Genomic DNA, 14,752 nt, shown 5'->3' on the forward strand with positions numbered 1-14,752 from the left:
ACACAAAACTCGAATGAATTTGCTTGTGAAGGCTGTGAGGCTGAATGAAAAATTGAGGGATGATGTGAAATGATTTTGAATGACGCAGTGATATACAATGACGTGCACGTAGCAGCAGGCGTCAAAGTTGGAATCAATCAAAAATAGAAAAAAAGTGAATTTCTGGCTTTTATTTTGGAATTTTGGGGACAAAAAATTTGGTCATGGGAATGAGTAAATTTCAAGCTGGATTGGTTTGAATGAATCGAATTTTAAAAATTAGAGGAGAAAAACAAATGTTTGTCTTATTTTACAACAATTCTATTCATAAACTCCATTTTGAAGTCAGGCGTTCAGTAATTGTCATCAGGGAACTTGCATATATAATTGCCAAATGATTTGACATTCTGAAAAGTTGATCGTTTGCCAACTGCCGGAATAAAATTCATGCATTCCTCCTCGCCGCAAGGGGGCGACAAACTGCGGAGGCGAGAAAGCGGAAACGCTGCCGCCGAAGAAGCGTCCACGCGCTTGCCCGTCAGAAGCTGATTTTGCTTGTTATTGTCGAATGAATGCGGCGCTATGGTTGGCCCAGAAGAGCCATGGTAGTCGTCAATTCTGTGCTGAAGCTGCTGCAGAGGCAGACGTACACCTGTCTGTCCCACCGCTATGGGCTCTACCTCTGCTTCGGAGGAATCGTCCTCATGATTGTGTCCGCTTTCCAGTTCGGCGAGGTGAGGAGCTTCTTCTCCTTTGTGTACACATTTAGCATCTGAACACGTTGATAGAGAAATCTATGAGCAGAATGGTGTCATGTTTAAAGTTTCTGTTAATTTTGGGCATGTCTGGACGTTTGGGTTCGTACTCAGCGCAGAGATGTCGGCCAAACGCGTACCTGTCAACTTTTCGGAGCGCCAACCTGTATAAACTACCAAAAAAATCCTTATAAAGAGCAAAAAATCCTTATAACATACCAAAGCATTTTATATGTCAAAATAACGGCAGAAAAAACCCAACGAAATCTTCAATGATATTTATTGTAGATCTCCATAATACAATGTCTGGTTAATGTCTAATCATCATTCTACTTAGTGGCATTACTGTGTTCAGAGTTGTATTCCTGCGTTACTTTTTTCACCAACTCCAAATGCTGACCCATCGGCTCGAAGTTACAGCATCCATTCATATTTACTTTGGAAATGAAAGCATTCGAGTAGACTAGCACCATTCTGGGGGGGGGGGGGGGGGGGTTCAGAATCCGTATGATTTGTGCGATACGGCCATATACGTAAGATTCACCACAAAATCCGTATGAACTATGGCTAAACCGTATGAGTTGACAGGTATGCAAACGTTTGGGTGGAGGGCTTTTTGAGTAATCACGTCAAAGCAAGGGGGCGAACAGATGGAAAAAGGCTAGATTCAATCACAGAGGGGGAATAAACAAATTGGGAACAAAGTCTTGTTGAATATCAAAAGATGGTTTGGGAACAGCTGTCGCGCCCAGGAGGACATTTGTCATCAGCAAAGTCGCGCAGCCAGACTCCCAAGCGCGCACACAGAAAAAAAAGTCCTGTAGCTCCCAAGACGAACCTGCATCGGATATCGTTGTTGCGCCTTTCGTCGATGTTTTATTCCGACTCTTTGCTTTTAGCAGGCACCTTTTTAAAAGCCGGCCTCGAAATAAATCACTTCGTTGCTCTCTACTATAAGAAGACTCCTTCGAAACACAGACGGAAACCGAACTTGTTTTGAAATTCCTTTATGACTGTTTTGAAATTCCTTTATGACACAAGCAATAAGACACGGTCATGAATTCAAAGAGCAGCCTGGAAGAGGAATTTTAATTTCAATCAAAGCAAGGATAGAAAAAAAGCTCTACACTTTCAGGCATATACCACCACATGTTGTATTGAGTCGATTGCTTTCTGCGGTCAGGTTGTGGTTGAGTGGAGCCGAGACCAGTACCACGTACTGTTTGACTCCTACAGAGACAACTTGGGTGGCAAATCATTTCAAAGCAGGTGCGCGGAATCTCATTTATTGACGCTCAAATAAGCATGTGATCTTGTAGTGTGTGAAAACTGAGCTTCCTTTGCATTCCCATGCAGGCTCTGCCTCCCCATGCCCATCGACGTGGTGTACACGTGGGTGAATGGCACAGACGTGGCTCTGCTCAAGGAGTTGGAGGCCATGAGAGAGCAACTGGCAGATGAGCAGAGAGCTCTGAGGTAGTACAACAGACACGGATTCTCAGTCTTGCTTGAAATATGAAAGTCTAAGTGTCATTACTGTATGTACCATCGTAGTCGTGTGTTGGATGTGTGGCCTCTTGACCGACATTGGTGTCTGCTTGTGAGTCAAGGTCGCACTGTATATTTTATTTTTAATTTTGTATTTATCCACATAGAGAACGTCTGGGGAAAAATGCAAGTGAGACAACAGAAGAACCGAAAGTTAGGTAATATTGAATGTCCCTTTTCCTTTTGCAAAAGTCTGCCTTTCCTGACCGGCGTCGCGCGCACCTCTCCAGGGCCAAAGCGGAATGTTTGCTGTCTCACTGCATCGTTGCGCCCATGCTGGCGCTGGAACCCGCCCTGCCGGCCAACGCCACGGTCCAGGAGTTGCCGCCACTCTCACCTGCGCTGGCAGCCGCCAAGGAGTTGCTCCAACTCCATAAGCCCGTCCACCCGTCCACCGCCGCCTCCGTGCTGGTCTTCAATTCCCAGGCTGACGGTGGGTCCGAAACATAGCCGGCACGATAAAGCGCGGTTGACTGTCCTGGGTGATGAGAAAAATAAACTGATGGGTATTTTTTTTTTCATGCTTTTCTTCCAGCTGAGAAAGCCTACATAGATGCGTTCAAGGAAGACAAGAAATTGTCAGTGTCCAGATGTTACCTTGTGAGTTTTATATTAATTTCCTGACATGGCCTTTTGAAGGAAACTGTGCTTCCATCATCGAATCCCACTTTCCGCAGACCACAGATAAAGAGGCTCCGGGTCTGATCCGCATGCAGACGCTGGCCTACCTCAGTGGTTTCCCGGGGTCCTTCAAGGAGACGGAGCAGCTGAGAGCAAAGCTGCCATCTTTTGTCACCAACAAGATGAAACAGGTGAACGCAAATCAGAGCAGTCACAGTCAAGACTCTATGTTCGCCATTTGGGTCCACTTCACTTACTTAGGGTAGTAAAATAATAGAGCAAGGGCGGAGGATGAAGTACCCTTGATAAAAATAAAATTTTAAAAAGTGGCTTAAGACGAAAATAAGCAGCAGGTGGCGTTGTTGCACCCTTCAAACCCAAATGAACCCGTTTGCAATATATTTTCCTACCACAAGATGTCGCTGCCTGAAGATGAGCTTAATATTGACCTTTTAAGAGCAGCGGTTAATAGAAGCTTGTTTTTGCGTGTGTGTTTGTGTGTGTGAAGTGAATTTTGAGTAAGGGCCATTCCCAACCTTGAAAGAAATGAGGCGTTATCACGAGCAAGTTCTAAGGAGCTGTGGAGAGATGACTGCAGGTTTCTGGGGGGAAATATTCAAAACAAACCATAACATGTTCAGCAGCCATTTTGTACCCGTCCAGCCCATTGGATGGCTTATGCAATTGATATTGTGTGCATGGACTCTCAAAAAATAGCTGAAGAATCTGCACGATGTTTGGATGAAATCATTATGCTTGTTTCCCTTTGTGTTTTATGGGGAGGGGTGGCTGGAACAGAGGAATGGCATTTCCATTCACTTTATTGGGGACAGATTGAGTGTCATCACATCAGACCAGCCAATAATAGCCATTATCTAAGCCGCCCCCTGTGATGGTTAATATTAGAGGAACTGTTTGGAGTGGAGCGGCGCCACTGGAAGGACATCAGGATTTTTCGTGACCTCCGCCTGCTGTCTCCCACGTGTCACCTGCCCTTACCTGTTTAATCCGTTTCACCCACAAGGGGGCTGGGGGGTCGATTGGTGATTGTGGACAGTGCGGTGTTTCCTGGTGCCAAGCCCATCCTGTGAAAGCGAGCTGCTGGTGAATAGAGGAGGGTGGAGGGGTGCCGTTGTTGAGTGACGCTCCATATTTATAGCTGACGTGAGAACCAGCGCCATCGTGATGAAAGACCATCACGACACCCCACCAAGTCCTTTGTCAGAATTGGTTGTGTGTGAGTGGAACGGTTGACGCTGGCCGGCGATGAAAGCAGTCTTTGTGAGGCTGCCACGCGCTCTCTTTGTGTACACGCGTGAGCATTAGCAGGCCTAAACGGAGGACTATAATAGAGATGCAACGTGATCCGGGCCGCGCTGGCTCCCTAAGACCCGAGTAATCCTCACCTAAAAGGAGCGAGAGGAGGTGGTGGCTCGCCAGCTCATGTGAGACGCTCGATGATGGACTGAGGTGGCGAGCAAACGCTTTCCTGGGAATCTTAGATTTGGAAGGTGGGGTGGAGGGTTGACCCGCTGGGTAAAGCCCCCCCAACATGGTTTATCTGTGCAGTATGTGGTGAGGATGACATCACCGAGTTTTCCAAACGAAATGCATTTGCTGGTTATATTTAGCAAATGAGCACTTAATTAGGACAACATATTGAATGTCACGTTCGGCTCAAGGAATTGCACATGATGAGTTTGAAATGGAGGTCCAACTGTATGTCAAATGGTGTGTTCCTCAGTTTGAGTTGTATTCGGAGGCCAGCGTCGCTCTGCTTCACCTCAAAGGCCCGCGAGACTTCACTGACCTCATGCAGAAGTCCAAGAAGAACCTGACGCTGGATGGGAAGGAGCTGACCATTAGTCCCGCCTACCTCTTCTGGGACCTGACCGCCATCTCGCAGGTTAATCCCGTTCATGTTGCGCCACTTTACAAATGACCCGATCGACCGTATTCGGAATCATTCGCTCATTCCCGACTCTGGAAGCCGACCTCTTGACGGCATTTTTGTTGTTGGGCAGCCCAAACGGGACGAGGACGTCTCGGCCAGCCGCTTCGAGGACAATGAGGAGCTGCGCTACTCTTTGCGCTCCGTGGAGAAACACGCCCCCTGGGTGCGACACGTCTTCGTGGTCACCAATGGGCAGATTCCCTCCTGGCTCAACCTGGATAACCCCCGCGTTTCGGTCGTCACGCATCAGGTAGCCCCCGTAACTCGTTGAGCGCTCGAACCAAACGGAATCCATTTCCAAAATGTTTTCCTTTGAACCGCAGGAGCTCTTCTTGAACCACAGCCACCTCCCCACGTTCAGCTCGCCCGCCATCGAGAGCCACATCCACCGCATCCCGGGACTCTCGCAGAAGTTCATTTACCTCAACGATGACGTGATGTTTGGCAAAGACGTCTGGCCGGACGACTTCTACAGCCATTCGAAAGGACAAAAGGTGGAATTGGAGTCGAAACTGAAGTCTAGATGAGTAGAAGAAGGAAAACATTCTGAACAGAATTTCTCCCAATTTCTATTTCCCACAGGTCTATCTTACCTGGCCCGTTCCCAATTGTGCAGAGGGCTGCCCGGGATCCTGGATCAAGGATGGCTATTGTGACAAGGCGTGCAACAACTCTGCGTGTGACTGGGACGGAGGAGACTGCACTGGTAAAGTTCCACTTGTTGAGGGGGTGGAACATTTCCGGCACATACTGTATCTGGAAAGATTTCCATGGGAAGTGAAGAAGGGGGGGAATTGGAAACGTTACATGGGAATATTTGGAAGGAACTGGGAATTTGTGCCACTTGTATTTTTCTGTCAGGGGCCGCAGAGAGCGGCAGGTTCCCCGGTGGCGTCGGCGTTGGCGGTCCCGGCGGACAAATGTGGCAGTTTGCCGGCGGTCAATTCGGCCTGGCCGCAGCCTCGTACTGTAACCAAGGTTGCGCCACCTCCTGGCTGGCGGACAAATTCTGTGACCAAGCCTGCAACGTGCTCTCCTGCGGCTTCGATGTGGGAGACTGCGGCACGGGTGCGTTCAAGGCAAATAGGAGCGCTTCTCCTCGAGCTCGGGTCAGATTGTTGATCCGCTTCGTGTGCTCGCGCCTCAGACCACTTTGGAGAGCTGCACCGTGTCACCCTGCTGAGTGACCAGACCGCTTACATCCTCCCAGTTGGAGAGATCAGACCTTATTTCAGCTTTGAGCGGCTGGCTCACAGGTAAGGCTGTTAAGAGGCTCGAGAAATTGACGGCAACTTTCCATGAGAAATGGAATGGGGGATTTTGAAAATGTTTCCCATAACATTTACAGGTTCCAATTGGACTTTAATCCCGTGAATCGGGAAAGCTTCAAACTTCTTGGCATTTTGTCTCCTCATAGGGTTTCGGAGGCCCACGTGAGTGACAACCCGGTAGTGCGTCACACCTCCGTAGCCAACAAATGGAAGACCATCCACCTTCTGCTCCACCCCGGCCACAATGCCAGCGTGGTCCATTACAACGTCACCTTCCAAAGAGAGGACAGCACGGCGTTCACCAAGATCTTCGACGTTACCGTCGACACGCGTCTGCTTCCGCAGGTTAACAGGACGCAGGCCAGCAGGGAAAGTTCCAGCCAGAAGCCTTCCGCAACGACGGAAGCGCTCTTTTTGTTCTCGGATGTACCCGAGGACAAGAGGGCTCCCAAGATCCAGAGGAAGCAACCGGATGAACTCAAGGCCATCGTAGAAGTTCCCGCTGTCAACGAGTCGCTCTTGCCAGCTCCTGTGCGCAGTGAGCTTGAAAAGCTGGATGAGAAACTCTTCAGAGGAGACATCACGCTGAAGGGTTACAACCTCACCAAGGCTCAACTGCTCACCACCGACTGGGAAGAACTTGACGGGGACCAACTTGCCGTTCCGAGCGTGGTGGAGAGGCCCAAAACCCCCAAACTGCTGCGCCACATTACCAAAGTGAAGAGCACTGAGTGGCAAGCGCAGCCCAACCACATCGCTCAAGTGGGGAGGAAGCTCCAGCACTTTGTCCCTGTTGACAGGGGCTTCCTGCCCTGGGAGAAGAAGAAATACTTCCAAGACCTGCTGGAGGTGAGCTCACAAAAATCGAGACTGGTGTGATCACAACTCTTCACTCACTGTTTGTATCGTTGTTGGGGAGGAGGGTGTGAACTGTTGATGTTTCCCCCCCTCCAACACATCAGCAAGCTCTGCAGGAACCTGATAACAATCCTGATCACCGTTTTTTTTTTGTTTTGTTTTGTTTTGTTTTTCAACAGGAAGCAGAGCACCTGAAGAGGGCGCTGACGTACGACACGGACGGCACCGCCGGCGGACGCAAGCTACGGGACACGTTTGCCGACTCGCTGCGGCACGTCAACAAGCTGCTCAACCGCCAGTTTGGCTTCGCGTCCCGCAAAGTCCCCGCACACATGCCACATATGATTGACAGGCTGGTCATGCAGGAGCTGCAGGACACGTGAGTGTTGGCGACCGGGCCTCCCTCCGCGGGCCAACCGCTTTTAAGGCCGCCGCGCACCGAGCGCTGCGCCAGAACCGCTTTTCAGTACTTGATCATTCTATTCAGAATTTCATATGTAACTGTGGCTAATAAGCGAAGCGTGGAGATTTTCTCGACATGCCGCAAATTGGCTGCCGCTTCTTCATTTCCCGCAGATTCCCAGACGACTTTGACAAGACGTCCGGCCACCGCGTGCGCCACCCGGACGACATGCAGTTTGCCTTCTCCTACTTTTACTTCCTGATGAGCACTCAGCAGCAGCTTAACATCTCGGAGGTGTTCGATGAGGTTGACACCGACCACTCCGGCGTCCTGTCCGATCGCGAGATTCGCACTCTCGCCACGAGGATTCACGAGCTGCCGCTCAGCCTCCAGGTCGATCGACGAAACCGGTCTTTTCCAACTTTTATGAGTTATTTTCTGTTGGTGATGGACGGAAGTAAGACACATTCTTTCTCTTTATTCTTTTGGCCTTGCAGGATCTGACGAGCTTGGAGCAGATGTTGATCAACTGCTCCAAGACACTCCCGAGGAACCTGAGTCAGCTGCACCTGGCGAACCCCACACAGGAGTCCTACTACGACCACAGCATGGTGAACACCTCAAGCCAGACGCAAATCTCGATTCTCCGCTTTTCTCGTCACATTGTGGAATGTGTTTCCCAGCCGCCAGTCACTAAAGGCCTCATCGTGCACTGCACGCCCATCTTGGACCGCATTCGCAAAGCTTTCGTGGACCAGAACAAGTACAAGTGAGACGTCCAGAAGCAACGCCGGCACACTTAAACCACTCTCCCGATTTTAAGAATTGACCACTTGCGCAGGTTTGAGATCAAGGGCGAGGAGGACATCGCCTTCAAGATGGTCCGCACCAACGTGTCGCACGTGGTGGGCCAGTTGGACGACATCAGGAAGAATCCCAGGTGCCGTCCGTCCCGATGCGGTTTTCCAGTTTATGTCGCTAGCTAAGACCCTAGCTTTCCCTCCGCAGGAAGTTCATCTGTCTGAACGACAACATTGACCACGCCCACAAGGATGCCGCCACCGTGAAGGCTGTGCTGAGGGACTTCTACGACTCCATGTTCCCGCTGCCGTCCCAGTTTGAACTGCCCAGGGAATACCGCAACCGCTTCCTGCACATGGACGAGCTCAAGGAATGGTAGGTCATTTCCACCTCATGAAATTGATTAGAAACCTTTGATGGCCGACGTTGTCTTTGGATGGCAGGCGCGAGTGTCTAAATTGAGTTCTCCAGGACAAGCCAAGACCCTCCCAGGACGGGAGCATGTCTGATTTTGAAATGCCGTGAAAGGAATTGAATTGTTGATCAAAAAAATCTGGAAGGAGAAGTTAAATATCACCACCTGCTTAAAGCAACGGACGACGTTACACTTTTACCAGTTTTTTGGACACAGAGAAGATTTGAACATTTCACCTCAAATAAATAAGTCAGAGACCACGTTGTGTTCTCAAGAAGCGTCGCAAGAAAGTCGGAACACAGACGTCAACGCCCCGGGTCGTGAAAGCGACCTCCCGGTGGAGGTAATCAATACGTCTCTCGGCGCTCGTGGCGGCATGCCAGCTGCTAATAATGGCAGCATCATAACATCAAAAGCAGCCAAGTGGCTGTCAGCACGCTGGGCCAAGTGTTGCCAACTTGTCACCATGGGGATCCCAGGAGAGGTAGGGTGGGTGGGTGGGGGGGGGGGGGGTTCATGTCCAAAGAGCCACGCTTCTTCTTCAAGGGGGGCGGTGGGTGTTCCAGTGTCAGGGCTCACACAGAGACTTTAAAATTAGACGAGCCCCCCTCAGATGGTCGTGGTAAGCTGAGCGTTTCGTCACCTGCTGGAGTGTCGTTTGAGTGAAGCGCTGTCACCTCTGGATGCCGCGGTGTTGCATCACCGTCTTTGCTTTTGTTCATCCACTTAACGTGTCCACAAGCGTGTCTCCTAATGGAACTTCTCCCTCCCCCACCCCAACAGGCGAGTCTACCGGGACAAGCTGAAGTTCTGGACCCACTGTGTCCTCGTGACGCTGGTGGCTTTCACCGTCATGTCCTTCTTCGCCGAACAGGTCAGTGGCCTCCGTGTCTTCCGCGTCCTCCGTTTCTGTGGTTCGCGCCTTCGCCGCCCAAATGCCCAATCAGGCGGCTCGCCCGTCTCATATGTGACGAACAGTGCCAGGACCTGAGTCCGCTGAAACCAAAGACCCTCCACCCCCGCCCTTCGTCTGCTTCCTCCTTCGGGAGGACTCGATGACTCTCGGAGTCAGATTGCGTATTCTCCACCGATTTTGCCGCCCAAAAAAAAGCCCAGAACAAATCAGTTTTGACTTGGTGCTGTGATCGCAGCGGTTTGCGGTGTCTCTCCTGAGCCAGAGAGGTTAACAGTTACGCTGACCTTAAGACAATCCCATTGCTAACCCACACCCAGCCCTTAGCATCCATAACGTTTGATATCTTCATCAAAACACATTCCGAGAGGTCCGCAGCTATCACATTGGTCTCGTCGCGTACTCCCATTTTCTCACAGCTGATCCACCTAAAGCGCAAGCTATTCCCCCGACGCCAAATGGCCAAGGATGACAACCCCGAGAGAGTATGAACCATGAAGTCCTCCTCCTCACGAGCAGCAGCAGCAGCAGCACCTCCTCCGTCCTGTTTGGTAGATTTTTTTTTTCCATTTGGCGAAAAAAAAGCTAAACTAGTGATGAAGCCCATGATTTTTTTTCATGGATTCTAACTTAACACTCCTGAGGTCCTCTACATACACTCAGTTTTGTTTTTATTTTTGAGGCCGTGTGCTGAAACACGACCGAACGGACAGTAATGGTTTGCCTGGTGTTCCCAAAGCAAAATTTTCTTTTGCCGTCGTGATGGGAACTGTCGGACATTTTACCGCCCACTTTGTTTTAATAGAATTGTATGAAAAGGAATCGTTAATTTAAGTCATTGTTGATTGTGTCTTCAGCAATATGCGATCTAGAAGTGCCTTCTGTGTTCATTCCGATACTTTCTTTGACAAATGTTTGTGAAAATCTCATCTACCAATGTGCATGCGTCCGTGCGTGGATGAGCCTTCCTTGAATCAGAGTGTTTGTTGGCCGCTGCCGCTTTCCTCTTCGGCGTCTGCGCACAGGTGTCCCCGTGGGACTCGGCAGACTCACTATAATGTCTGAAATTCAGACACCTCGGCTCTTAACTTATTTTTGGGATTGTGACGTGGCCGTGGAGACCGAGCGCTTTATCACGTGTGTCGCCGCCCTTTAAAAGTCAGTTGCTATGGTTCTTCCGATTGAAATAAATTGTGTTTGGCCGGGTTCATCTGTCTCTCTCTGCTGTTTGCGAAAGCACGGCGACAAGACAAACGCATGAAAAATATTGTCTTTATTACAAACTCATGCTCCCTCCCACACACGCATTTGTGAATAAAAAATTTTCAGGACAGTTGTGTTAGTGAACAGTGAAAAATCACGGTTGTACATTTCAATTCGTAGTTTGTCATGGAAACAGAAAGTCCAATGTTACTTTCCAGAGTACAAACCAGGAAACGGTACCTAAAAATAGTAAAGCGGTACCACAGAAGAAGAAGAAGAAACCCCTTTCATCCCTGGAAACCTGAATAATAAGCACATTATATTCGCTGGAGGAGAAACGTATCAATCTGTCTAAAAGAGGAAAGCTTCTGTATTGCAGATCTTAGTGAAAAATGTGTACAAAGTTGTTTTGCATGATTAACTTTTTTTTTTAACCACAAAATGAATTAAGGCTCTGTCAGCTGTATTGTATACAATCACAACATTCATTTTTAGCCCTTAAGGGAGAAGTCAGAAAGCAGAACAAATGGCGATGACATGAAAAGTAACGCTTCACATCGCCTGCTGACCAAAACACCTCTTCCCCACCCCCCATTGAATCCCCGATTGATCGCATTCAGTCACATTTATTGAACAAATTAAAAAAAAAAAAGTTTAGTTTTTTTTTTTTTTATAACTTTGGTATGTCAGATGAGTTTTTGTTTGTTTTTGAACATTACTTTGGTGGGCAAGGTTTTTGTGTTTTTTTTAGGCAGTGGTGGTCACTTGGTCAAGGCATGGGGTGCAGGGTCTTGTTTCGTCCTCGTCTGCTTTCAGGAGCGGGGAGAGATCGGCGTCTCCCTCCGCCTCCTCCCGCCGGGCAAGCTGTCAGTCGCGGTGGGCGGGGCCGGGCGGCGTGATGCTGAAGACGCGAATGCGCAAGTGGCCGGCAATCTGGTGGCACACGCCCGTGCAGTAGCGCGTCAGGTCCACCAGGGAGAGCACCTAAAAGCCATGTCGTTTGTATTCATTGAAACTCTGAAGCTTTGACAATGCTCCCTTTTGACTCGTTATAAAGTGCAATACTAGGAACTGACCATGGCGATCCAGAGGACAATGTACTCGTCGACGAAGCTGTTGAAGTACTGGTTGAGGAAGAGGAGGCCCGGGCCGATGAAGGCAGTGTCTGGGAGGTGAAGCTCACTCTTTGTCATGTGCGCCACCTGTGCGGGTGCAGGGTCGGAAATGTTCTTTTCAAAATTTGACACACCGCAGAAGAAATTTGAATGATTAAGGGAATGGCCATGTATTAAAAACGAGGCTTAAATATCCCACCAGGTCATCAGGAACTGTACAACGAGGCGCTCTAAAATCAGCGCGAAGACCCTGACTGTCGCATTACACTTTGATAAGTTCCCCTCACTCTTCCACTTCACAGAGTTCCCATCGCTCCTCTGCCATTCACACGTGATGGCCGACAACCAGGCGCTCTAAAGCGGCTGTGCCGGCAGACGGTCCGAAGGAAAGGTACTTTTTCGGGTTGTAGGCATCGTTGACTCACTGCAATTTTTCATCAACTTGCTTCAAACATGTACAATGTATTTGGAAACAAGTCCTTGATGTCACTTTACAGCACGTGTGCAATTTCAAGACTAGATTTCTGAGAACTCAAAATGTCCCCCGTTATACCCGCCTGCAGAACCCACCACAAGCTTGTTGGAGATCTTGGCGATGACCATGCCAAAGGCGAGCAGGTAGAGGCAGGGGTGGTTCTCAAACAGCCGACTGGATGACTTCTTGAAGATGATGAAGGCCAGCGTGAGGATGAGGCTGATGTGTAAACCGGGACTCAACACGCTTGTGTCCTGCGCAACACCAATGTTTTATTTATTTGTGCAGCGTGACATCTGTTGAGGTGACTCGGCACAGCTTACAGCCACGGTGGAGCCGTTTTTGCCCACGCCGCCATTGAGAATGACGTGGAAGTAGTTGTGGCAGGAGTAGAGGGCCCCGACGACGATGCCCACGATGGGGAAGATGTACAGCTTCAGTCCAATGAGGGGCAACTTTAAAGCGACACACAGATTGAAGAACTTGTTTGTGATGATATTTCAGTTTAATAACAAGGGAGGACATCTTTCTACAACTGCCATGCTGCTTGGTGGAAACCAAATTCACCAAGGCGGTTGAGTTACCGTGGTTTGCCAAAGGCTCACCCCACCGAATGCGGACATCAGGTACATGGTGATGATGGCAAACTGCACCTCGGTGACGTCGACCCTGCCAAGAGAGAAAGCGACGGTTGGGCTGGATGAGCGTGGGTCGGCGTGCGCCCTCGTGGGGGACTCACAGGCCAAAGCGGAGGGTTCCGGACACGTAGGTCTGCCAGTGGGCGCAGAAGAACATGAACATCCCGATGAAGCCGCAGAAGAATATCCAGTGGGGGTATCGGCCGATGCCGCAGGAGATGCACGTTCCCACGGCGACAAACACTGCAGCGGGACGATGCGATACCTCCGTTAACAACAATGTGGAAAACTTTACAGGGTTTCCAGAGAGCACCTGTGGAGACGGCGTCACAGCCGTGGTCGAAGAGCTCGCCGAGGGGCGAGCTGGTGTTGGTCCTGCGGGCCTGCTTGCCATCGATGGCGTCCAGAGACTGGTACATGAACAGGCCCAGAGCACTCAGGATGAAGACCCATGCTGGAGCCTGAAGGTGAGATGTGACACTTAAAGAAGCAGAACGATACTCAGTTGAGCGCAGACTTCCAATGAGGTCAAAGAAACCCTCATTCATGTATTGTTTTTGGAGAAAGTAAGAAAAGCATTGAAGTGCATTTTTTATAAATTAACTGACTGAAGCCCCACCCCTCGAAAGAAAAGCTAAGTCTTCAAACTTACATTGAAAGAATAAAGTAGCACTTGCTCTAAATTGGAAAACATGGAATTACAAAGTATTTTTCCCCCTCGTTGAGTTAAAAAAACATTTGGAGGTGCAAGACTTTTTTTATTGGACAGCGGGGATAAATACATACAGAAAAATGTATGCAACGTGGTGTTTGCAGCTTAATGAGTGAATAATCAATGCAGATGGGCGTGCAAACAGATAAAATGTGGACTTTGTGTGAGTTGTAAGCAAGAAACGTGATTAACACAACAAGCAGGCTGGACTGGTCCAGCGCGTGTAGTTCACCCGTGAGGAAAGGTGCTGCCAGATTACTGACGTCAGCTAAGGTGGCAGATCTCAATAATCGATCGATCGGTCGGTTGACGGACGCAAACAAATAAATGTAATATGTCTCAGATCCAATAACCGAAAGATTAAGCCATTGAAGCACCACTCAAGGCTGGTTTACCTTTTGCTTACCCGTAGCAACTATTAAATCCCGTAATTAAACGCAACGAGAAGCGAATTGCCCATTGTGCTTATTTGCCCCCGTTGATAAGTTCTACAAATGAGTGAAATCAAACCGATTTTGGAAGTAGTCAAATAACATTAAATTGCTTAATGCCCTAACCTGATTTCGCGAGCGAGTGTCGGTGTAGAAACTTTGTCCAAGGTCGTCTCAACTTACCTCCTCCGTAGCTTTGGGGCAAAAAAACACGAGCAGGAGCGTGGACACGATGTTGACAAGCAGGCCGACGATGGTGAGCGCATTCGGGGCGACCCACGTCGGGATTTGCTGGACCAGCCAGTTCCAGTAGATCTGGCACGGTGGCTCCAGCAGGGAGCGACCCGAGGCGCTGTACTTGTGATCCTCCAGCCGCTTGAGCTGCGCGCTTGACAGCGGCTCCGACCACAGGAAATGGGCCATCGTTTCTCCTCGAAATAGACCGTGACGAATTCCCGCAGGCTGCCAGGAAAAGAGGCTCAGATTCGGCTACCTTATCTCGGCCAAGCCCAAAACATAGCAGCGCATTTGGCCTGTAGAGGGAGGCGAATGTGCTGAGGGCATTTGCAAGGCGGAACCAACCACGCGCGGGCGATGACGTTTCGGACAGTTTGAGTATGTACCGGAAGTGTGACACCGGAAAGGGCCCACTTCCGCCAC

The 14,752-nt window shown here is 49.5% G+C and overlaps 2 protein-coding genes and 1 long non-coding RNA gene across 5 annotated transcripts; 2 read left to right on the forward strand and 1 right to left on the reverse strand.

Annotated features, from left to right (window-relative positions):
* Nucleotides 1-373: 373 nt before the first annotated feature.
* gnptab (N-acetylglucosamine-1-phosphate transferase subunits alpha and beta) lies at nt 374-10,726 on the forward strand. Of its 3 annotated transcripts, none has more exons than XM_086103303.1 (22): nt 374-736; nt 1,918-2,003; nt 2,091-2,210; nt 2,390-2,440; nt 2,513-2,715; nt 2,818-2,882; nt 2,960-3,094; nt 4,648-4,809; nt 4,928-5,107; nt 5,181-5,351; nt 5,440-5,563; nt 5,719-5,925; nt 6,005-6,113; nt 6,275-6,977; nt 7,166-7,365; nt 7,563-7,782; nt 7,887-8,000; nt 8,073-8,158; nt 8,231-8,329; nt 8,398-8,565; nt 9,389-9,479; nt 9,938-10,726. In XM_086103303.1, exons 1-22 carry the CDS (start codon nt 548-550, stop codon nt 10,007-10,009), a joined length of 3,555 nt encoding a protein of 1,184 aa, XP_085959429.1. In that variant the 5' UTR covers nt 374-547; the 3' UTR covers nt 10,010-10,726. The 3 variants fall into 3 exon arrangements, with proteins under 3 accessions (XP_085959429.1, XP_085959427.1, XP_085959428.1); XM_086103301.1 differs by having other exon boundaries at nt 376-713; XM_086103302.1 differs by lacking the exons at nt 374-736; nt 1,918-2,003; nt 2,390-2,440 and having other exon boundaries at nt 2,118-2,210; nt 2,475-2,715.
* A 50-nt stretch (nt 10,727-10,776) lies between these two features.
* On the reverse strand, nt 10,777-14,694 carry chpt1 (choline phosphotransferase 1). Its single transcript, XM_086103309.1, has 8 exons — nt 14,276-14,694; nt 13,263-13,410; nt 13,051-13,192; nt 12,896-12,980; nt 12,635-12,766; nt 12,407-12,565; nt 11,798-11,923; nt 10,777-11,705 (listed from the first exon to the last, which is right to left on the reverse strand). The coding sequence occupies exons 1-8, from the start codon at nt 14,513-14,515 to the stop codon at nt 11,589-11,591; spliced, it is 1,149 nt and encodes a 382-aa protein (XP_085959435.1). The 5' UTR covers nt 14,516-14,694; the 3' UTR covers nt 10,777-11,588.
* On the forward strand, nt 11,746-12,518 carry LOC147186312 (uncharacterized). Its single transcript, XR_015099245.1, has 3 exons — nt 11,746-11,893; nt 12,139-12,227; nt 12,400-12,518. It is a non-coding gene; the product is annotated as an uncharacterized LOC147186312 (long non-coding RNA).
* Nucleotides 14,695-14,752: the final 58 nt, after the last annotated feature.

Source organism: Hippocampus guttulatus, chromosome 22 (genome assembly GCF_054856545.1).
Source record: "Hippocampus guttulatus isolate MCC_2025c chromosome 22, RoL_Hgut_1.0, whole genome shotgun sequence".
Lineage (NCBI taxonomy): Eukaryota > Metazoa > Chordata > Actinopteri > Syngnathiformes > Syngnathidae > Hippocampus > Hippocampus guttulatus.